This window comes from Myxine glutinosa, chromosome 4 (genome assembly GCF_964187855.1).
Source record: "Myxine glutinosa chromosome 4, kmMyxGlut1.1, whole genome shotgun sequence".
Classification (NCBI taxonomy): domain Eukaryota; kingdom Metazoa; phylum Chordata; class Myxini; order Myxiniformes; family Myxinidae; genus Myxine; species Myxine glutinosa.
The window spans coordinates 215,940,224-215,965,602 of NC_136264.1; the positions used below are offsets into that span (position 1 = coordinate 215,940,224).

General features: G+C 47.4%; 1 protein-coding gene across 2 annotated transcripts in view; it reads left to right on the plus strand.

Annotated features, from left to right (window-relative positions):
- The window catches only part of EXOSC9 (exosome component 9), a 53,393-nt gene extending 49,582 nt beyond the window's left edge, over positions 1-3,811 (plus strand). For both annotated transcript variants that reach the window (XM_068114405.2, XM_078777018.1), the window contains 3 exons: positions 405-607; positions 2,412-2,496; positions 2,642-3,811. In XM_068114405.2, the coding sequence (XP_067970506.1) occupies positions 405-607; positions 2,412-2,496; positions 2,642-2,732 (379 nt within the window). In that variant the 3' untranslated portion in view covers positions 2,733-3,811. The remainder of the gene's footprint in view (positions 1-404; positions 608-2,411; positions 2,497-2,641) is intronic.
- Positions 3,812-25,379: the final 21,568 nt, after the last annotated feature.

Below are 25,379 nucleotides of genomic sequence, written 5' to 3' on the forward strand. Positions count from 1 at the left end.
AATGCTGCATCCACCGGATTTTATGGGGAACACCGTATATATGCATCATGTTAAGTCAAACCACTCGCACGACCTGAAACTGCAAGCACGCACGACCGACCAGAAAACTGTCAAATGACGAGGCTTGCGTTCAACGTTTCGGTCACATGGTCTCCTTCCACTAGGCTCATGCAGATCATCTGACCATTTCAGAAATGGTTGGGATATGCACGGGCGAAGGGTTTGTTTTGGATTTGGACTTTGGTGGTTGCAGAGGGATTTTAATGCAGGTGGGGCGACATGTTTGCACTATCGGTTGCAGTTCCACACCACCATTTGTGATTGTTTTTCTTGTGCTTTGTTGTAACGTTTTCTTATCTGACTTGATAGTCTGAATAAACAGCACATGTGTTGTGTGCACACAGTGAGCAGCCTGTCTGTCACAGAGGACCTCACACGGCCCAAGTCGGTGACGGCTTGGTCAATTCGTGGCTAGTCGTTGATGATGAGCCCAAATCGGAGGAAGAGGCACTGGACGGCGGTGACTTAGAAGGAGTAAAGGTGGAGAATGAAGAGGTTGAGGAGCTGAGCGACGATTCTGTGATCATTTTGGAAACGCACAACAGAGGTTGGTTGGTCATGTAATTTTTGAAAAAACAGGTTCTGGTTTTATAAAGTGTTGTTTTTGATAAAGTTGTCATTGTTACACACAACAACAACAACAACAACAACAACAACAGGCATTTTAAGACAATTTTCCCTGCAAGAGTGGGGGTTAGCCTTGCAGGCCCCATGACGATCTTCTCCATGAATGAATGAATAATGAATGATCGTTTAAGGCCATTTTTTCCCGCTAGAGCGGGGGTTAGCCTTGCGGGCCCCATGACAATCATGGTTCCCTGTTTGAGGCAATGTTTTTATGGCCGGATGCCCTTCCTGACGCCAACCCTTGGTCACGCTATTACGATGCGCAGGGATACGGTGTACCTATTCTAAACCGTGGTACACACCGGGATCATTCATCCCAGCAAGCTGGTACTCAATTTGCCAACCTCGGAAGGATGACAGGCTGAGTCAACCCCCCTGGCGTTAATTCAGCGATCGACCGGGATTCGAACCCAGGATCCTAGGATCCCAAGCCGGCACCCTAACCGCTAATTTTCTGCATCTCCCCTTGTTAACCCCCTTGCCCGCATTTCTTCTTCCCTCATCTTTAGCCAAGTCTTTCTCGGTCTTCCCCGTCCTCTACTTCCTTCTACATTCATTTCCATCACTCTTCTCAACCAGTCACTTTCATCCTTCCTCAACACATGACCAAACCATCTCAACCTGTTCCTCTTCACAGCATCCATCACAGGCTCCATTCCCATCATCTTTCGCAATTCATCATTTGTCTTCCTCTCTCTCAACGATACTCCGCACATCCACCGAACCATTCGCATTTCCACCCTTTCCAGCTTTCGTTGTTGCTCAACGTTCATTACCCATGTCTCGCTCCCATAAATCATAACACTTCTCACACGTGCAGCATACACCTTTCCCTTCAGCTTCAACGACACTCCCCTCCTCATCAGCACGCCACTCAGTTCCCGAAACTTCTTCCATGCACATCTCACTCCAGCAACCGCTGCCGAGTCTGATCCACCTTCTCCATTCAGCATGTCTCCTAGGTAGCAAAATGTTTTCACACCTTCCAGCTTCACGTCGTCTCCAAGATCCAACTCAACATTTCCTCCATCTGCAGCTCCCTCTGTGCACACCTTACATTTGAATGTAGCTGCCACACTGGTTAATGACCCTCTCAGACCACTACATTTTTGATGAACCCACTCAGCGCACATTGCACATTGTATATTGAATGGAGTTCACTCCGACACCCTTCCTGCACATGGCCACTTCCCAGTTCTTTCCACCTCACCACATGCTTTACCACTTGCCATCGCCTTCGTTTTTCCGATATTCACCTTCAGACCTTTTGTCTCCATACATTCCTTCCACTTGTTCATCTTCTCCTTCACTCCATCCATACTTTCTGCAATCAACACCAGATCATCTGCATACAACAACTCCCATGGTAAACCCTCCTTTACGTTCTGAGCCAGCACCTCCATCACAGCTACAAATAGTAGTGGACTTAGTACCGACCCCTGATGCACTCCCACCTTCACCTCAAACTCACCACTGTTCCCGTCCTTCATCCTTACAGCTGTGCATGCTCTCTCGTACATTGCCATCACTACTCTGATCAACCATTCCTCCACTCCTAACTTCCTCAATGCCCATGTCACTACTTTGTTACATTGTTACACACACTTGTAAAATAAACTAATTTTCACAAACTCTGGATGGAAGGAAACTGAGTGAGGGGGGATTGTAAGACATGAGTTTTATTTTGTATTTAAAAGCTTCTCTATGTTGCCGCGGTCACACAGTGCCCCGCGTGGTGCAGCTCTCGGATGGGAGCGAGGAGGATGAGGTGATGATACTCTCTGGGAAAGACCTCATGAATGTTTCCAAGTGAGCTCTCGCATTACCATATTTTCCCCATAATAGCTTACTTGTTGTTGCCCTTCAATTTGTACTTTGTAGTATAAACTTGTGAACTAAATTACTTTACCTGATGTTCTCCTCTCCCTCCCCCCCACCTCACCCCTTGTTACAGCAAGGGCTGTACAAAAAAAGCAAACAATAGTGATGATGTCATGGAGGTGATGGTAACGAAAACCAAAAAGCCGAGGAAGAGGAACAAGTGAAGTGTGGACGGTGGCTTTGATGGATGTTGTACGAGTACAGTGTACCTGCCTGCAGTGTTTCATTGTGATTCTTCAAGCAGGTGAAGTCATTACGAAGATTCCCATTCCAAGGACGTTGCATTTTGGGGGGTTGGGAGGGTGCTATTTTTGTTGATGTAATGAGGTGTTTGTTTGGAGTATGATCAACACAAACAGCTTGGTGGAACTTACAATTGATTGGATGCCTGTTTTGATCAGCATTGGTTACCGCCACATTTGGTGACATGTACATATTACAAACTGAAATTTTTCAGAACGGGTGATTACTCCCCCCCCCCCCCCCTCCCACCTCCAACGACCTGAACTTGCACAGTTAACTGAGCACTAGAAAAGGCCATTAAATCCATCTTGTCTGTGCTACACTCCCTGCCAGCACTCTTGATACTTGAACAATCCTCTCCGCCATGTGTGCCACGTGATTGTGTTGGGGAGAAGAGTAGAAAAGAGGTGGTTGGGAGGAAGGGAAGGAAGGATGAGGATGTACATAAAATACAAGACACCACTCTTAGCATGTTATGGGGCTATGTTTTTTTTGTTTATTTTATTGTTGCTTGTTTGTTACTTTTCTGTCTTTTCTTTTTTGGGGTGTTGGTGGGGGTAGGAGGTGTGGGGGGGAAGGGGAGGTATGTAGATTGTCCCTTATATATGGAAATGGCTTGAGTGTGCGTTTGTTAAAAGACCAAAAGATTTGACGGCAGCTGTGCAGTATAATTACGACTATAACTACGAGATGTCTCCATTATTGTGACCCAATGACCACCTCACCATGCAAGTTAGATGTAGTTGTGTATTCAAACCACAAGCTTCGATAAATGTAGCTGGCTCTCCAATTGGCTGCTTTAAAATGGCGTCTTTCATTGTAACTTTTTTTTGTTTGTTTTAACGAAAGTTTCAAATAAAATACGAGTGTTTGGGGTTTCATTGATCTAAAGACTGTATGCAAGATACAGACCCATGGATACGAATAAGACTAACACAACTCGGCTTCAGCCCCAATGTGATGGCCTGATGGCTCGGTTCAATAAAACTTTGCTCCCCAATTGGCTTCATTCAGCTTCGTTAATCCCAAGGTAAATGTTTTTTCGTTTTTTTTCCCATTCATAACAATGGCCGACTGGACCATCAAGCATGCGACTGAGCTGTAGTCCATCTTTGTTGATATTTGATTGTGAAATGTATCTTCCTGTAGACTTGGTATTTGGCATACCACCGGGAATTTATAATTTCCCCTGTAATCCGAGGGACCCTTAACATCGGCTAATGCTAATGGACGTAACCACCTGGATTAATGTCAGTCTAGGGACAGTGCGCTTTGGCGTTTCCCAGGCATGGTGTTCTGTCTCAATCGGACAGTTTCTGTCAGGTTGGGAATCCAACCCAGACCTTCCAGCTCAAAGGCAATGATGCGATGTCTGCACCATCCTGTCAGACTTTCCTCCGGACAGATCAATCGATTTTAAAACAAGTACAGATACATTCAAAGTACACCGCCCCCATGCCAGATAATTAAATATCCTACAGCGCGGCATTGCCGGGGCGCCTCTGGCGCCCCGGCAATACCGCAGTGCAGCTCATAGAGGCTGCATTGGGAGGGAGGGGTGTAGAATAATTGATTAATTGTATAATTAAAATCGATGAAAGATTATCACAAAATACTTTCTTAATCAATTGGCTAATCGCATAACTAAACCACCAGTGCTTCATCCGAAGATGTATCTTTTAGAAATGTAATTAAATAAGTCCTTAATAAAAAATAAATAATTAATTGATTAATCAATAAATAATTAATCGATTAAATGATTAATCAATAAATCAAAAATATCCTTCATAGCCACATCACTTGGTCACTGTCACCTCCAGATATTAGCTTCCCAGCTCAAAACGTGCTTGAGATATTGGCCAAATGAGAAAGAAAATAAATAAATGATTAATAATGAAAATAAATAAATAATAATCATTAAAAAATTAAATTATTAATCAATTCGGTCAGAGAACACATAAACCACCAGAATCTGAATTCAGAATCTGAATTCAGAATCTGAATCTGAATTTCATCAGAATCTGTAAGTAAAAAAAAAAAAATTTATAGTCCTTAATCGAATAATTAATTGATTTATTGATTAATTAATAAATCAAAAATAGCCTTTGCAGCCAAATCACCTTGTCATTGGCATGTCCAAATATCAGCTTCCTAACTCAAAAGGTGCCTGGGTTAATGGTCAGAAGAGAAAGGAAATTTAATTAATTAAATAAGTACTTAATGAATCGCTAATAATTAAATAACTCCTCAATTTATTGATTCATCAAAAACAAAAAGTACCGTTTTTGACAAAGGACTTGCTCACTATTGTGCTGAAATTTCAGCTTCCTAGCTCAAAGGATGGCTGAGATATAGCCCGGACAAACAAGAAAGCAAGAAAACAAACAAAGAAACAAATGAAAAATCGGTCAGAGACCGAGGACTTGCCGGAATGTACTTTTTTATCGGCCATTTAGGACAAATATGGCGGCCGAACCACGTGACCGATGACGTCATCATTAACATATTGTTACGGTCCGCGGATAAGGATGTTGTTTGCCGAGCGGATGGCACCGCGGCCGCACAGTTTTCCCCGACTAAACCCGATTCCCGAACGTTGGCCGGATCGCGCCACAGATATTCAATTTGGAAACCTCTAAAGTGACCGAATGTAAAGAGGAAGAAGAAGACGTACAGAAGAGTAACGGGATTTATTATTTACACACACAAGCAAAAGGGGCAGTCAAGGTTATATACAGGGAACATGGAAAAAACCAGGTGACACAGTGAAAATACTAGCTTATCTAAACTGGCTTAATTAATACCCCAAGACAGAACAAACGAAGACGACTCACACGGGGAATGATGATAGGAATGGCGGAGGTGGATGGCTTGGAGGGGGGAGGCCGGTCCACGGATACCGCAGCGCGTTTGGCAGCCGCCGTTCCTTTTCGGTCCTGCTCAAAACGTCCGTCCAGGCTCCAAGCTGCTGTGGCTGCAGTTTCGGTGGCTCAAGCTGCTGTTGATGCAGCCACGGTGGCTCAAGCTGCTCCCTTCAGGGATCCCTTACTCAACTCTCTTCTCGGTGATCTCTTCGCCACAACTCTTGTCATGGACCTCTTTCACGGCTTACGCGCGCGCTCTTTTATATCGCCGCGGGCAAATCAAGCCGCCGGCCGCCCGGACACGCCCATCGGTCAGCTCCTTCGGCCCTGATTGGTGGGCACAGCCCTCTGGCTCCGCCCTTGATGACGAGGTCCAGACCCGCCCTTCTTCCCCAACCTTGCCTCGTGGCCAATGGTGGTTGAAGAAAACCGCCCAAAATGCAGTTGGCCATTGAAATGAAATGAAAGGGGATCTACTCTTATTTCACTTGGTGCAATAGTGGAGTTTAGTGGAGTTTAGTGAAATGGAGTATTTAAATTAATGGGAGACACAGCCTTACCCTAATACACATAATAAAGATATAACTATCAACCAGGGGGAAATCTATGATTGGCTAACGTGTATGCTTAATGGAATTAACTACGGGAACGCCCTTTGACCTTTATACAACACTGGAGGCAGGAGGGTCCAGACTTAAGCAATAATTCACAACAATTTACGACAATACAACACAATAAAAAAAAAAATACAATCCTCATATCCGCAACACTGCACCCTCCTCCTCTTAGGCACGTCCCGGGCCTATAACTTTAGCTTAGTGTGACACGTAGGTGTAGTTCCCTCTACTTTGAACCTGACCCTGAGTGCGACAGTTTTAAAACATAAATAAATATGTCCCGCTGCTCCATTGCACCCTACCTAACAGACTCACGCCCACAGCTAACCGAATTGCGGAATGGTCTGTAAAACTATACACTGACGGTGGGGAGCATTACTTACAATGATGCTATTTTATTTACAAACGCAACCCAGGACCTGTGATTGTTCTTTTGGGGGGGGAGAGACAGTCTGCCCTGCATCAATGCACCATGAAAGCACCCATAAACGCACCAAAACACCCTCAAGCACCAATCGGTGCACAGTCATCATTGTTCAATAATAAAAATAACCAAACAACCCCTAACCCTGCTGGTGGTCTCTTGCTCTTCGGCTCCCTCTGCTGGCTTTTACTATTTTCCTGGTGTTGTCATCTTCTTTGCTGGCGGCCTATTGGTGGAATTAAAATGCACCCAACGTGTCCATTTTTTATTTATTTATGGCCCACAGGGGCCGACTATGTATGGTTCACCTGTGGGGCATCGGTGCCCTGTGGCCAAGGTCCGCCAGCAAGATTTCGGGCCTTCATGGCCGGTTCCAGCAGAGGGGCCATGCCCCAACCCATGGGGTCCATAGGTGGTGCTCGGCCACAGACAGGTGGTCCATAAGGTGGTGCATCGATGCAGACAGCTGGTTCTGGGAGTTCCGGGCGCACAATGGCGGACTCACGCACGCTCCCCTCGGCGCCCAGTGGCGCACAGGTCCTCATGTGGGAGACAAAGGGGGGGAGAGACAGATGAGCGAGGGGTAAGGTCACAAGGGTACACATCAATAAGGCAATGCAAGGCGAAGTGCGTACGGAGAGCGAAGTGAGAAAGCTCGTCCCTACCATACGTCACCCCCCCTGTCACCTACTCTACCCTTGCCCTTACCCCATATTTACAAAAATCTACACATTTACAAATTCGTCACTACTGTCACGTCTTCCCCATATTTCTTCTATTCCAAATTCGTCACCACAATCCCTCTAGCCAAAATTTGCCATCACCCAATTCATCATCAATCCTCATAAGGAGGAAGAGATGGAACCACAAAGCACAATGTCACACCCACGTCATGATGCGTCTCTCATTCCAAACATTTGCACAATAAAAATAATAAAACATGGCATGGTGTGGAGGTACGTCATCTCAGGTGAGTGGATGCAGATGGTGCGAGGAGATTTTCATCCTAACTACTTTCTAAATGACATTAACACACTTTACACTACCCGGGGTCTTTCCCTGCCAAACCATTGGCAATCTTACTCTATGTGGTTTTAAAAACCAAATTCCCATTGACCAAACTGTGGTGCTTCTCAATTTGGGGTCTCACTCCCCCGATTCATCTCCCGGTGCCCTTGCACAATTTCTGGGCTGGGTCGTGTCGCTCTCCCAGCAGGTCTACCCACCTGCACACCACCACCACTGCAGTTGCCACCCGAGCTTACCTAGCTCCTCACCCTAACCTATCTAACTGGGGAAGGCCCCTCCTGGCTCTGTCACCCCTCGGTGCCCTCTGGCACTGGGCTACCCGGGTCCGTCCTCCGGATCCGCGGGCCCCATCCACAACAACTCTACCGGCTCCCAGAGCCCACCTGCGGCCTCACCTGGCCGACATCCTCACAGTGGTGGAGTGCCCAAACCAACTACACACACTAACAGGCTACACGCCCAGCCATTTCCACAACACTAATGCACCCATCCAAATACCATTCTTTCACCTCGCACCACAGATGCCAATATCCAACCACAATTTACCTGTACCCTCTACCTAACACTTACACTACCCTCCCCGGGTATTCGTGATGGGGTCCATCCTTCCCCCATTCACACCTTCGCACCATCCACTCCACTCCATAGTTTCCACCATACTCACTCCATGACCATCCATTCCAATACTCCATATATTCCACACTCCATGTATTCCACACAACCATTCTCCATACACCTGTTGTTGCATACCTGTGCAATCTTACCTGGTGCTACCTGCACCCTCCTTCCTTCCTGGACCATTTGGTCAGCACAATACTCATCACCATCACTCACTCAAACACTGCTCCATACACCTGCTCAGTTGCACACCTGTGCAATCACACCTGTTCACCATACACACGGCATCATCTAATCTACCTGGTGCCCTGCTAACTTAGTGCTCCCCGTCTTCCCTTTAAACTAAAAACATACCACGTCATTATCATCCACACTAATCTACCCCCCACTACAGGTATCATTGTCACTACCTAATCGTAACGTTACCTAAGGTCATCTTCTAGGTCCCTATCATTATATCCTAACCCTCCCGGGCTAGTTTTCACTGCCAAACCCCATAAACTAGTGCTCCTTTGCCCCCGCTGTGAGAGATGGCAGAGTTGCCATCCCACCACATCGGGTATCTCAAACTACCAATTTTGCTCTCCAAATTCCAACCAATCAAAAATTTTCCAATTACTGCCAATTCGATTCACTTTTCTACATTTCGGATCAAAAACACTATCAGTATCATCATCATCGTCCGCTATATCCTAGGCTCGGTGCGTCATGACATCATTAAACTCGGCTTCGTAAAGCCGAGCAATGAATTCGGGTGGTTTGGCCGCCTGTAGTTGGATCCGTCCGGCATTCACGACTCTGGGGAGGAGGCATGCTCGGGCCGAGGTTCCACGCATCATCGCGGCTCGGTACCTTGCGGTCCCGGGCCCGATGGCTGAGGCTCGCCCGGTCGGAACCCCGTCCCCACGAGGGGGCACCGTTCCGCTTCCTCCCACTCGCCCTTGAACCGGACCGGTCGCCTCGCCCGACAAGGCCCGGACTCGACCGTGCAGGGCGGGGCCAAGCCCGAATCGGCAACGACGCTTCGAAGAGAAGCGACGCAGCATCGATCCGCGCCGGGCCTTGCATCCAACAAAGCGCACCGTGCCCCGAGTGCTCGCATCGGCTATCCGTCGCCCTAAACGCTAACCCGGTTACCGTCGATGCTTCACCTGCATGCTCACACGCATACGCTACCCCTTTCACCCTCACCGAGCTCGGTGCTCCAACGCCGTCCGTACATTCCACCAACGCTCTCCCTGTTACACACCACACCTCTCGTGCACACTCACCGTTTGCACACTTTGGTCCACACCTCTCCTCCGTTACGTCCTCCGTAACACTCACCATGGGCGTGCACTCTTGCATCCACCCACTACCGCGCTCCGATGTGCTCCCTCGCACTCGCGCTACTACCAACTCAGGTGTGCTTTCTCGCACACCCTCGCCGTTCATCCCATACGTGCATCCTCGCACCCGCTCCACCACCAACTCACTCCTCGTGTCACACTCCGTACACCCCGACGTGCATTCTCGCTCGCACTCGGTTTCACTCCCACACTTTATAACACGCTCACTCTTTGACGCACACTTTTTCCTCACACGCGTGCCATTTCTACTCACACGGGACCCTTCACCAACGCCCGGGTGCCATATCGATCCCAATCGCGCGACAATTCTCTTCGCGCCAAACCCCCTCTTACAAAATCTCCCGGCACCACATGCAGCCCGTCTCACCTTCGGGGTTCTTCTTCCTCCCTGCACCAAAACCTGCAAATCTTTATAAGGATTAATGAGCACAGCATCGTGATGTGAGCACGGACTTTGTACAGTTTCCATTCCTTCCTCCCGCCGCGAGTGGTTTTCTAAGTCCCCGGTCTCTTCAATTTCAATGCCCACTACCACTTTTTCTTTACTCACCTCGATGACCATTGGCTTTAATAAAATTCCCTCTACCTCATCCGTCGCCGGCTTTTCCAAACCCCGTGTCGCGATTTCTACCCCCGTCATTGTACCCGTGCTTTTCTCCGCTTCGCTCAACCAGCGCTTCTCGACCCGCGTTACCTCCTCGTGCACCCCTGGGACCCTTTCGCCCAACCTGCGGTCTCTGTCCTTCTGCTCCATTTCCTCCCTATCGGCCCTCATTCCGTTCGTTATTGCTTCAATTTGGTTTCCCAATCCTACAATTTGGTTTCTCATCCCCCTGTTCTCTTCCCTCTCCTCATCCGCCTTGACCATGAAGGCCTGCATCTGCTGCATGAATAGGCCCCAGTTCATTGGTGCTGCGGCCGCTGCTACGGTCACGGGCGCGGCAAAATTTGGTGCCGCTACACCCACGTGCGCGAGGACGCCATTTTGCGCGCCTGAAACCTCCTCAACCACATTGCCATTTTTCTCCTCCTCCCTTTCCTCCACATACATTTCCCCGAGGTCCTGGGTCGATTCTACCCCGTCTATCTCTCCCACCGACATCCCGTCGCCTTGACCAGCCATGGTGCGATTTCAAAATTCGGGTTCTGTCTTTAAAACAATTTCAGCAGCTTGTAATTTTGAGCGCGTTAAGCGCGCTTCGGGTCCGTTCCCGCTCCCGACACCAATTGTTACTGCCAATTGTACAATTGGTGTTCCAAAATTTGGGCTAAATAAATTTAGTCCCAGGTCCGAATCCGACACTCCTGACACCAATTGTTACTGTCCGCGGATAAGGATGTTGTTTGCCGAGCGGATGGCACTGCGGCCGCACAGTTTTCCCCGACTAAACCCGATTCCCGAACGTTGGCCGGATCGCGCCACAGATATTCAATTTGGAAACCTCTAAAGCGACCGAATGTAAAGAGGAAGAAGAAGACGTACAGAAGAGTAACGGGATTTATTACTTACACACACAAGCAAAAGGGGCAGTCAAGGTTATATACAGGGAACATGGAAAAAAGCAGGTGACACAGTGAAAATACGAGCTTATCTAAACTGGCTTAATTAAAAACATAAATTAAACATAACTTAAAATATAACTTAAAACTTAAAACATAACTTCCGTTTTCCGGTCCGGTCGTGAGAGGACGCTGGCGTCGTTTGCTCGCCGCTTCTCTGACTGGACCATTGTCCGTGTCTTGCTTTCCTGGTGGTCGTGGCGGATTTATGGCCATTGAGTCTTCCTCTGCGCGGTCCCGGCTCTGCTCTGCTGCTCCGGGCTTCACCTGCTCGGCTCCATCGCTGTTTCCTCGGGCCCACTCCCGTTGGTTGTGTCGATTGTTTCGCCTCCTCACCCTTGGCCGCGTGCTCGCTTTGCCTTCGCTCCTGCTGGCATGGCTCTGCGGTACTCTGCCGCAAGGCTTCTCCTGCTTAAAACCCGCTCCACCCCATCATGCATCTCTGCAATCAGATCGAATGGACTCCTGCGTCGACCCAGGTACATTCACCGTGGCTCCGGTCGTAAGTTTGTTTATTTACAATCAGGTCACTCCATCCCCATCCTCTGGTCGGCTCAGCGCACTCCCACTCATCGTCCCAACACACCTGGTCACAACAACGCACAAAATCGCACCTCCTGTCTGCGAACCCTGGCCAAATCACCTGGATTCATACCCGCCGTACAAAACAACATCAAGCTCACCCTGTTCAATACCCGGTCCCTCAACAACAAATGCCTCATCCTGAACGACTACATCCTGGAAAATAAACTGGACTTTCTCTGTCTCACTGAGACCTGGCAACAACCACTGGACTACTACACGCTCAACCTCACCACACCCAATGGATATTCTTACATCAATAAACCACGCTCGGAGGGCCGAGGTGGTGGAATTGCCGTTATTCACCGACAAGACATCAAGACCAACCTCATCTCCATCTCATCTGCTCCATCATTTGAACACCTGGCTTTTAAACTCTCTGGTCACACACAGTCAGTCATGGCTGTTGTCTACCGCCCTCCCAAACCACACCCATCATTCCTGTCTGACTTCTCCTACTTTCTGACCCAGCTATGTTCCCTCTCCCCCTCAATCCTCCTCCTTGGTGATTTCAATATCCACATGGACTCCACTGACTCCACGCTAACCACTGACTTCACTGATTTACTCACCTGCTTTAACCTCACTCAACATGTCAACTTTCCTACCCATAACCGTGGTCACATTTTGGACCTTGTCTGCTCTACTGGACTAATTTTGCACCATCTCTCTGGCTCCGACCTCACTCTCTCTGACCACCTAGCCATCACTCTGACCATCAACATCCCCACCCCAGCACCAAGGCATTATCGCACTATCAACTTCCGTAAGCTAAACGCTTTTTCACCTGCCTCATTCTCATCGACCCTCTCTGAAAAAATGTCCACTTCTCCCTTCGTTGACCTCCACACCCCTTCTGACCTCACTGACTACTACAACCACACTCTCTCTTCCTGCCTTGACCAAATTGCGCCTATAAAAACCAAAACAGTTTCTTTCACCCATTCTGCTCCCTGGTTTACCCCTGAGCTCCGCCTAATGAAAACTCGTGCTCGCCAACTTGAAAGACTCCGCAATAAAACAGGTCTCACAGTTCACTCCCAGGCCTACAAGGACCACATACAACACTATAAAGATGCCCTCTCCCGCGCCCGCTCCGCCTACTACTCTCAAATTATCCACTCTGGCTCCGGAAACCCAAAAGCACTCTTCTCTACAATAAACAAACTCCTCAGCCCCCTGAACACCACCACCCAGTCATTCACAATAGACAACTGCATCTCCTTCCTTTCATTCTTCCAACGCAAAATTGAAAACATCTACAACAGCTTGACCACCGCCGCACCCGCTCCCCCTCAAACCACCTGCCCCCCCTTATCCTGCCATCCCCTGTCTCAATTCTCCCCAGTCTCCCCTACTGACCTCTCTGAACTCCTCATCGGAATGAAAACTGCCACCTGCACTCTTGACCCCATCCCCTCCAGCTTTGTCAAGGCCTCCCTTCCTGCTCTTTCTCCACTTATCATTGCAACAATAAACTCCTCCCTGTCTACAGGCATCGTCCCACCATCCCTCAAAATTGCTGCTGTTACCCCCATTCTGAAAAAACCTGGACTAAACCCTGACACCCTAAATAACTTCAGACCCATCTCCAACCTACCCTTTCTGTCAAAGGTTTTGGAACGCGCTGTAGCCACTCAACTCAAGCATCACCTCTCTGCCAATAACCTGTATGAAACATTCCAATCCGGATTCCGGTCCAACCACAGTACTGAAACTGCTCTCCTCAAAATCACCAACGACCTTCTCCTCTCCTCTGATGCTGGCAACCTCAACATTCTCATCCTCCTCGACCTCAGCGCTGCCTTTGACACCATCGATCACACCATCCTCCTCACCCGACTTGAAACCACCTTTAACATTACCGGCACTGCCCTCTCTTGGATTAAATCATACCTCTCTGACAGACGTCAGTTCATCTCCATCAATAACTGCAAATCCCCCACTGCTCCCCTCCCCCAAGGTGTCCCCCAAGGTTCAGTTCTTGGCCCCCTCCTCTTTATCCTTTACCTGTCCCCCCTCGGTCACTTAATCCGCCGTCATGGTCTCCAATTCCACTGCTTCGCCGATGACATCCAGCTTTTCATCTCCACCAAGTCCATCTCCACCGCCACCCACTCTATCCTGACAAACTGCATCACTGAAATAAAATCCTGGCTTCAAATCAACTTCCTCAAACTTAACTGTGATAAATCTGAAATAATCATCATTGGCCCAAAAACGCTCACCAAGTCCACCCATAACTTTGCCCTCAACATCGACGGTTTCCCAGTGTCCACCTCCCCTCACATCCGGAATCTTGGCATCATCTTTGACCAAACCCTCTCCTTCGACAAATACACTAAACAGATCACAAAGACAGCCTTCTTCCACCTGAAAAACATCGCCCGTCTCCGTCCATCCCTCTCCTCTGTGGCTGCAGAAACCCTCATCCACGCCTTCATCACTTCCCGTCTGGACTACTGCAATAGCCTCCTTTATGGTTCACCCTCAACAATCACCAATAAACTCCAATACATTCAGAACTCCGCTGCCCGTCTACTCACCCATTCCCGGACCCGTGACCACATCACCCCCGTCCTTTACAAGCTTCACTGGCTCCCCATCTCCCAGAGAATCCAGTACAAAATCCTCCTCTTGACCTACAAAGCCCTCCATAACCTGGCCCCATCCTACCTGGCTGACCTCCTCTCCAGACACACTCCCACCCGCAACCTCCGCTCTGCTGGTACCAACCTCCTGACCCCCCCCATCCGGACCAAATTTAGATCCTGGGGGGACAGGGCCTTCTCCATCGCTGCTCCCACCCTCTGGAACTCGCTACCTCACACCATCAGAGACTCCTCCTCACTCACCACATTCAAAACATCACTCAAGACCCACCTGTTCAACACTGCATTCAACATTTAACCCACAGCATCTAACCCCTGACTATCTCCTCTCCTTCTCCCTCCTTTGTGCTTTGAATATTTCCCTATTGATTCTTCTTTTTTTGCAATTGTCTTTATGTTTTGCTATGCGTTATGTTTTGCACTCTGTCAAAGCGTCTTTGGGCTTCCTGAAAAGCGCTATATAAAATAAATGCATTATTATTATTATTATTAATTAATACCCCAAGACAGAACAAACGAAGACGACTCACATGGGGAATGATGATAGGAATGGCGGAGGTGGATGGCTTGGAGGGGGGAGGCCGGTCCACGGATACCGCAGCACGTTTGGCAGCCGCCGTTCCTTTTCGGTCCTGCTCAAAACGTCTGTCCAGGCCCCAAGCTGCTGTGGCTGCAGTTTCGGTGGCTCAAGCTGCTGTTGATGCAGCCGCGGTGGCTCAAGCTGCTCTCTTCAGGGATCCCTTACTCAACTCTCTTCTCGGTGATCTCTTCGCCGCAACTCTTGTCATGGACCTCTTTCACGGCTTCCGTGCGCGCTCTTTTATATCGCCGTGGGCAAATCAAGCCGCCGGCCTCCCGGACACGCCCATCCGTCAGCTCCTTCGGCCCTGATTGGTGGGCACAGCCCTCTGGCTCCGCCCTTGATGACAAGGTCCAGACCCGCCCTTCTTCCCCAACCTTGCCTCGTGGCCAATGGTGGTTGAAGAAAACCGCCCAAAATGCAGTTGGCCATTGAAATGAAATGAAAGGGGATCTACTCTTATTTCACTTGGTGCAATGGAGTATTTAAATTAATGGGAGACACAGCCTTACCCTAATACACATAATAAAGATATAACTATCAACCAGGGGGAAATCTATGATTGGCTAACGTGTATGCTTTATGGAATTAACTACGGGAACGCCCTTTGACCTTTATACAACTCTGGAGGCAGGAGGGTCCAGCTCCAGACTTAAGCAATAATTCACAACAATTTACTACAATACAACACAATAATAAAAAAAATACAATCCTCATATCCGCAACAATATTTTATTCCCCATGGAGAGTTATTTGCAATGAGCCATGTCTCAACTTTTTCTATTCAGCACTTTCGGAGATATGGAGGTGCAAAGTTTTTCGGTTTTTCCAAGATGGCGGCCGAACCACGTGACTGATGACGTCATCATTAACATATTTTATTCCCCATGGAGAGTTATTTGCAATGAGCCATGTCAACTTTTTCTATTCAGCACTTTCGGAGATATGGAGGTGCAAAGTTTTTCGGTTTTTCCAAGATGGCGGCCAAACCACGTGACCGATGACGTCATCATTTGGGCACAGTATATTAGAGGGCAAGACCATTATGTGTGCAAAGTTTGGCGATTCTACGTGCAACGGTGTAGACGTAGTGCTGCAAACAGACAAACAGACAGACAGACAAACGAACAGATCAACATACTTGCCGGAATCTTTTCCGGCAAGTAACAACCAGAGTGAAAACTGAGTACTCCTTGTCAGCATGCGTCACTGCCGAGCCCCCTTCGGTGCCCAGCAATGACAATATGCAGCGCCTGGAGATGGCATAGGAAAGGTGCGGTGTACAATAAAGAAAACAAACACGATACCATAACAAGAAAGACCAATCAGAGATTGCAGGCCCTTGCCAGGATGTGTTTCCAGTGGTTTTTAAGGCTTTGTTTTAAAAACAAATGTTGCAGCCGAACCAACGTGACCGAAGACGTTATCTTTTTTTTTCTCCACCAATTTATCCCTCGATGACGCTCAATAAATTTCATCTTGATCGGATGAAGTTTTGTACTTGTCGAATTATGACGTCATAATAGAGGCACCTATCACATCGTCATTAACATATTTTATTCCCCATGGAGAGTTCTTTCCAATGAGCCATGTCTCAATTTTTTTATATGCGGCCCTTTCAGAGATGTATAGGTGCAAAGTTTTTCGGTTTTTGCAAGATGGCGCCCATACCATATGACCTATGACGTCAAAATTATCATTAAAAGATTCTACAGTTAGAGTTGCACCTATGGTGGAAATTTCCTGTCAAACAGACCAACGGTTGCCGAGAAAATCATATTTATTATGTGCGGACAGACAGACAGACAAACAAACGGACCCAAATGCAATACCATCTCCTCCTGCGAGGGTAACAAGGCCAAAAGTCTAACAGCAGCGTAGCCGGGCTTGTAAAATATTATAAACCACAAACACGTATGATTAGATTTTCAAACAGTCGCTAATGCTGTTAAAAAACATTAAACGAAGAAATTTGGAGGAATCCCGACATCCATGAGGTAAGTTTTACGTTTACAGAACTGAGGGAAGATCTATTGTAATCTATATACCCCACAAGGGTTGGAGGTGTGCTCATTTACCAAGCAGCTAGCTAGCGCTTGCCAAGCCAGCCGTTCCTTATCGGTTTTGAATGGAGTGCTTGCTCGAATGCTTAAACCACTTGGCGATCTCTCCACACGAAACTTGGTAAATGAACACACACCCAATGTTCTTGAGACCCGACCATAGATCGACTGTCATCTATATACCGCAAAGCGGAATGACCCTTCTTGCAGCTGCCATAGTGAACGGGTGTACTTGTAATTTAAAATGTCGGCCTGTGGAGTCAGCCATCATAATGACATCATAGACGTAATGACATAACGGACACAAAACTGCCGATTCTTTAATATGTAGAACATGATATATTTTAACTTACAATACGTTTGCAGTCACTACGAAGAGATTAGTGTTATGATTAGATTTACTATAACATTAACGTTACGTTATCATTATTTCGAAAATATTACTATCAAAAAACCGAGGCGAATTCCTTACTTCCTCGGTTATAAATATTAGTGCCGAATAACGCTCATCACTGATCATGAACCATACACCGCTTCAACCCATAAACCTAACATTCATGACATTGGGATTAAAGTATTATGGTTATATTTACTATATTATTATTATTACTAAAACGATACTACTGAAACGATACACAACTGTATTAAGAAACCTGGGCTTAATTTGTCCGAAGCGGTCCATAGATGAGGCATGAAGCCTAAGGCCTATACGTACTGTATTGTTGGGAGAGACGTGACGTCGATGCTTTTGATATTTGATGGTCATTTTAACAATCGGTTTGTTTGTGTTTCACACCGAATGAAAAACGTCAAGGTAGAGCATGGCGATTGTGATATATGACAGGTTCAACGATATGTTCGACCTGAACGGCATATACATCAAAATGGTGGAGTGTGGAGAGTCAGCCGCGTATGCCGTAATGACATCAGACGTAATCATATCACCCTGTCATGTGACCAGATCCTCAGCTCTGATTGGTATACGTTTGATGGGACATACATACATACATACATACATACATACATACGGCCGGACAAACACTGTTTGAGACTACGCCGATGGGCTACGCCGTAATAACACCGAAGCTTTTCATGCTGTACTCCTCAAGGCGATTCACAGCAAAAGACTGGAACAAGTGAGAGATCGCGCATTTATAAGCATGTCTATGTAACCGCAACACCGATTGGTTCATCAGTCATGACGTAACTAGTATTCTGAACGCCCATTGGTTGACTCAGTCACCACTATCCCTGGCTTTGATTGGCTGGAGCGGAGTTGTTAACGATGACGCACCATTCGCATGATTACCTTGGGGGGGAGGGGGGATGGGGTTCCCCCAAAGCCGGGCACTCAACATTTGCAGATTGATGAAGACAGGAATAACCTTGTGTCTGAGACAAGCCCGGAGGAATCTCTCGGATAACTTTCTCATACGTCACTTTTCATTTAGCCGAACATTATTCATTGTTCAACATTGAAAAAGGGTATGACAACTGAAGACGAGATGGGATAAATCTGTGCATGAGAGACAAAAACAACAAACAACATGCATTTTAAGGCCATTTTCCCTGCGAGAGCGGGCGTTAGCCTTGCGGTCCCCATGACAATCTTCTCCATTTTGCCCTATTTTCTGCATCTCTCCTTGTTAACCCCCTTGCCCGCATTTCTTCTTCCACCATCTTTAGCCAAGTCTTTCTCGGTCTTCCCCGTCCTCTACTTCCTTCTACATTCATTTCCATCACTCTTCTCAACCAGTCACTTTCATCCTTCCTCAACACATGACCAAACCATCTCAACCTGTTCCTCTTCACAGCATCAATCACAGGCTTTATTCCCATCATCTTTCGCAATTCATCATTTGTCTTCCTCTCTCTCAACGATACTCCGCACATCCAACGAACCATTCGCATTTCCACCCTTTCCAGCCTTCGTTGCTGCTCTACATTCATGACCCATGTCTCGCTCCCATAAATCATAACACTTCTCACACATGCAGCACACATCTTTCCCTTCAGCTTCAACGACACTCCCCTCCTCATCAGCACGCCACTCAGTTCCCGAAACTTCTTCCATGCACATCTCACTCGAGCAACCGTTGCCGAGTCTAATCCACCTTCTCCATTCAGCATGTCTCGGAGGTAGCAAAATGTTTGCACACCTTCCAGCTTCACTCCGTCTCCAATATCCAACTCAACATTTCCTCCATCTGCAGCTCCCTCTGTGCACACCTTACATTTGAATGTAGCTACCACACTGGTTAATGACACTCTCAGACCACTACATTTTTGAAGAACCCACTCAGCGTACATTGTACAGTGAATGGAGTTCAATCCAACACCCTTCCTGCACACAGCACATGGCCACTTCCCAGTTCTTTCCACCTCACCACAGGCTTTACCACTTGCCATCACCTTCGTCTTTCCTATATTCACCTTCAGACCTTTTGTCTCCATACATTCCTTCCACTTGTACATCTTTTCCTTCAGTCCATCCATACTTTCCGCAATCAACACCAGATCATCTGCATACAACAACTCCCACGGTAAACCCTCCTTTACGTCTGAGCCAGCACCTCCATCACAGCTACAAATAGTAGTGGACTTAGTACAGACCCCTGATGCACTCCCACCTTCACCTCAAATTCACCAATGTTCGTCCTTCGTCCTTACAGCTGTGCGCGCTCTTTTGTACATTGCCATCACTACTCTGATCAACCATTCCTCCACTTCTAACTTTCTCAATGCCTATGTCAATACTTTGCGTGGAACCCTATCGAATGCTTTCTCCAGATCAACAAACCCAAGAAACAACTTCTTCCTCTTCTCCATGTACTTCTCCTGAAACTGCCTCACAATAAAGAGCACGTCTGTCGTCATCTTCCTGGCATAAATCCAAACTGCATTTCGTCGATCTTCACCTTCTTCCTTATCCTCCTCTCCAACACCCTTTCCAATACCTTCATTCCATGCTCCAATAACTTTATTGCTCGGTACGAGCCACACTCCAGGGGGTCACCTTTCCCCTTGTATAGAGGGACGAGGGTACTCAGTTCCCAATCCACTGGAATGCGGCCTTCTTTCACCACCAGATTACAGATCTCTGTCATTCTCTTCACACCCCAACTTCCTGCTGCCTTCAACATATCTCCCACAACTCCCGTCAACCCTACCGCTTTTCTACTCTTCATTGCTTTTATCACTTCCTCAACTTCCTTCTCAGTTATCTTCTCTGCCGGTCCTAAAACTGGGTTACTCTCTATGTTGTCATCCCATTCATTCTCTGTATTCAACAGCATTTCCATATATCTTTTCCATCTTCCTTTAATTCCATCTGGGTCCACAACGATTTGTCCCACTTCATCCTTCAAGCAACTCACCCCCATCACATCACACCTCTCTTTCGCTATCTGCTTTGCAATCCTGAATACTGCTCTCTGACCCTCTTCTGAATCCAAGCGTTCTCCGAACATTTTCCGACATGCCTCCTGCGCCTTTGCTCCCTCTTTCTTTTCAGCCTTCTTGGCTGCCTTATAACTTTCATGCTCTGCTTTTTCTGCTCCCGTACCCTTCGCCTTCTGCCACTCCTTGAACTTCTTCCTCTTCTCGTCAATCCTCTTTCCAACTTCATCATCCCACCACCATGTTTCTGAGTGCCTCGGTGGTCCTTTTGTCCATCCACATACCTCACCAACGGCTCCCAACAGACTATCTTTCATTGACGTCCAACCACGCTCAAGCTCAACCACATCATCCTCTACCCTACTCAGCCTCTCTTTTAACGCCTCCCTTACTGTCACCTCTTTCAACCTCCACACCTTCATTCTCGGTTGGTACTTCACCCGCCGAGCTCTCCTCGCACCTTTCACCCTTATGTCGCAGACAACCAAGTGGTGCTGTGAAAGTCTCCTCCCCCGGGATCACCTTTGTGTCCCGGAGGTGCCCCCTATCTCGCCTACGCACCATCAGGTAGTCAACGGTTGTCGTCGACCCACCTGACGTGTATGTAACAAGCTTATTATCCTCTTTCTGGAACTGAGTATTACAAATCAACAAATGAGCTCCATCAGCAAACTCCAAAATCCTTTCACCTTCTCCATTTCTCACACCATATCCGTAACCCCCATGAACTCCCTCAAAACCATCCATACTCCTTCCCACATGTCCATTTAGGTCTCCTCCTACCACAACAACTTCCTCATCTTTCACGTTTTCCATCAGCTTCTCTATCGCACACCAGAACTTGTCCTTCTCTTCATCGCTCCGACCAACCTGCGGAGCATATCCCGAGGTGACGTTCACCAAGAGCTTTCCAATCACCATTTTCACCATCATCAACCTATCACTCACTCTAGTCACACTCACCACACTGTCTACAAACTCCTCAGAAAACAGGACACCAACACCATTCACACCCTCCGGGCACCCTTGCCACACAAACTTGTATTTCTGCCCCTGCCTACCCTTCACCATTCTCACACCACTTCCCTTCCATCTCGTCTCTTGCACACAACATATGTCCACTCTTTTTCTGACAAATACTTCCACCACTTCTCCTGATCTCCCTGTCATTGTCCCTACATTCCATGTCCCAAACCTCAGAAACCGATCTCCACTTCAGGCTGTACCCTGCCCATATGTAGTTGTAATTGTCATGGTTCTCTTTTTGAGGCAATGTTTTTATGGCCGGATGCCCTTCCTGACGCCAACCCTTTTAGTCGCCTCTTACGACAAGCAGGGATACGGTGTACCTATTCTAACCAGGGTACACACCGGGATAAAGCTTTGAATAAAACCAAACGGGTTTAATCCCGAACAAATAAACGGAGAATGAAATCAATAATAACTATATACAATAAAGTAAAATAATCCGATAAAAACTAAGGCGTCACGTCACAAGCACAGACAGGGCGAGGGACACAAAATGGCGACTTATCTCTGCTCTTTCAGATGACACAAGCTTCCCAAGAGAAACCAGCACCCAAAGCATTTTGAACAAAACCGCAATGCTGGTGTCCATGTTGCATTCAGTGCCGTAAGCTTGCTTTGATAGAGCTGATATTTTTGGTGACGCATTCTTGTGAGCTGACGGAACCAGGAGCCCTATGCCTCCGTCCGTCTAGGCCCTTCGGGTTGAAGGCAGGGTCAGTTGATGTCAGAGGCGGTAGAGATGGGAGACCAGTCCAGATGATTGATGGCTGCTTGAAGACCGTGCCAGTTGGCCTGAGTGAAATGCCAGACTCGTCGACGCTGAGGAGGCTCTCTGAGAATGGTCAGAGAGATGTTCACTTTAACAAGCACATGATCAGATGAGCCGATTGGAGCAGAAGAAGAGCAGCAGACTTTTGCGAGTGGATAGAAGGGATGTCGAAGTCTGGTTTGTAAGAATTCAAGTCTGGTGTATGGAAAGATCAGTCAGGTTTGAGCGAAGGCCCTGAATGTTTGAGGTCCATACTGTTAAGGAAAAAGGAGAGAGGGGAGGGTAAGATGAGAGAGGAGTGGGGGAGGGAGGGAAACCTGTTGACAGTGTCGGAGATTGCAGAAGAGCAAGAAGAGAGGGCAGGATGAGGATGAGGAGGAGGACAAGAGGCTAGGTGGTGATGCAATGAGGAACAGTGAGGAGTAATATGAGGGAGGGGGGGGGGGGCAGAGGGAAGTAGAAGATTAGAGGAGGTGGAGGAATGAGCTGGAAGAGAGAGGAAGGGGGGAGGAGGCAGCTTTGTGGACGAGTGAAGTTTTGAGTGGGGAGGGGTTGGGGGGGATTTGAAGGGGAAGAGTGAGGAGGGGTTTTAGAGGGGTGGGGTAGGGGGGAGGTATTGATGGAATGGGGGTAGGAGGGAGTATAGGGGGGGGACATGGAGTGGGATGCTGGTAAGAAATAGGGTTGGTAGTATGGGGCAAGTACCAATGGAGGAGGGAACAGACAGGCACGATGTACAAAAGGAACGATTAATGAAATATGAACATCCAGAACAAAATGGTGTTCTTGATATTTTCAAGTCAGACATACGTTTGAAAACATTACAATAGGGTGGGATAAAGGTGAGTTTAGAGAAGGGTAATCGTATACAAGTCGCATTCCCATATTCTAATCTTTGGGAAAGCTTCTCACCGGTGAGATGCGTTGTACATGGACAACGCTGATGGAACTTCAATGTAACATTAGCTGTTTCTGGGGAGATTGGCCTCATACGTCATCACATGGATTTTGAGACCGTTACGAGAGAAATATCTGAGGAGTTTGTTGCAGACAAAGCTCATGAGTGTGAAAATATGTTCCTTGTGTTACGGATTCGTCACTTCCGTTGTTGTGGTTTTCATCCACTGTAAACATTTTTGATTCCATGTACTATTGTTGTTGTCATTTAAGGGAGATAGAGATTACTATTTTCAAAAGGCAAAAGTTAATGTTTTAAATGAAACCGGAACCAGACGACGACGAAGAGGAAGAGGAGGAAGAGAAGGCGGAGCGAGTGAGTCGGACAAGAAGCCTAGCTGCTTCGAGTTTTGGAGCGAACGATTGGGGAACGAGGGTCACGAGTGAACTTGGGGTTTCCCGGGAAAGGGATTCCTGCGACAGAGTTGTTATCGCTGTGACAGATAAACCTGTGTGACAGGTTTTGCGGTCGATTCCGAGGAGAATCATCGGAGTGCCGTTACGCCACGAGAACGGGCCGTCGGCCATTCTGACTCGCGCGCTTTGCGCATCGCTCAAGGTTTTTCACTTCGCTTCAACCATTTTCACCACATTCAGACGTTAATCTGGTGTGCGTGTGTAACGTGGCTTTTGAGTGGGAAATCTGCGGTTCGCCGATTTGGAGCCGTGGAACGTCCATACCCGAGGTTGTGATTTCCCAGTCGCCTTGAGGGTGCCTTTGCGCAGCTTTGGCAGCGGGACTGTGACTGTCATCCGAACGGGATTCTGGTCTCGATTGGACATCGTTCTGACAATCACTGGAGCGGATCGACTTTGGCTTGATGCCGGAATAGAGACATTGGGGAATGTTCTTCTTTTCGCTCACTTGGAGCACAGTGAGTTATATTGTACGAACCTGATGGTACCATCATAGGAAATATATATTGGCTGTACAATTGATTACTATTGTTGTTGTACTGTTATTCTTGTGTGATCTTAATACAATACTTGTTTGTTGGTAATAATTGGTGTGGTTTCACCATTGATCTTTGACATACAGAATAACACATCTTTCTGCCGTGACTCCTCTCGGGGCTCGGAGGTACACCGTGACCGGGGTTTGGGGAGGAGCACGTAACAGAAATTGGGGGCTCGTCTTTGCTGACAAAATTTCCAAATCTCGTCCGGGATAGCATTCCCTAACATTCATCCGGGATAGAATTCCCTAACATTCCCAAAATTCCCAAATTTGGAATTTTTCTAACATTCCCAAATATTTCAAAAAAAATTGTGAAATTTTTTGTGTGAAGGTTAACAGGTGTTAACTAATAGTCACCATGGTGTTTGATGCAGAAAAGTTTGCGGCGTCCCCTAATGAGGTACAGTTCCAAGCATTAAAAAGATCGGAACTCTTGATATTGGCCAAATATTTTAACTTGGAGGTCCGAGTTAATATGAAGAAAGCAGAGATGCAGACATTGGTGGTGGAGTCTCTGGTGGGACAAGGAACATGGAAAGAGGTAGCCTTGGATTGGTTACCCGAGGAAAAAGAAAATGTGGAGCTCCGGAAAATGGAGATGCAACTGCAGAGCCAGGAAAGGTTAAAAGCAGAGGAAAGGAGAGCTGAAAAAGAACTCGAGGAGAGAAGAGCAGAGGAAAGGAGAGCTGAAGAAGAAAGAAGAGCAGAGGAAAGGAGAGCTGAAAAAGAACTCGAGGAGAGAAGAGCAGAGGAAAGGAGAGCTGAAAAGGAACTCGAGGAAAGAAGAGCAGAACAGGAAGGAGAACTCGAGGAGAGAAGAGCAGAGGAAAGGAGAGCTGAAGAAGAAAGAAGAGCAGAGGAAAGGAGAGCCGAAAGGGAGTTAAAGGAACGTGACATGGAGTATCAGAAGGAACTTAAACTCAAGGAGCTGGAATTAATGGGAGAATGGAGAGAAGTAGTATCCATGCCGGCTAGTTCGACAACTAGTCAGAACACTTGAGATGTTGGTAGGCACGTGAGGCTGGTTCCACCCTTCAATGAAAAGGAGGTAGCCAAGTTTTTTTTACACTTTGAGAAAGTGGCTCAAATGCTAAAATGGCCTGTGGGGTCCTGGACTATGTTAGTGCAAAGTGTTTTGGTGGGTAAAGCTGAAGATAT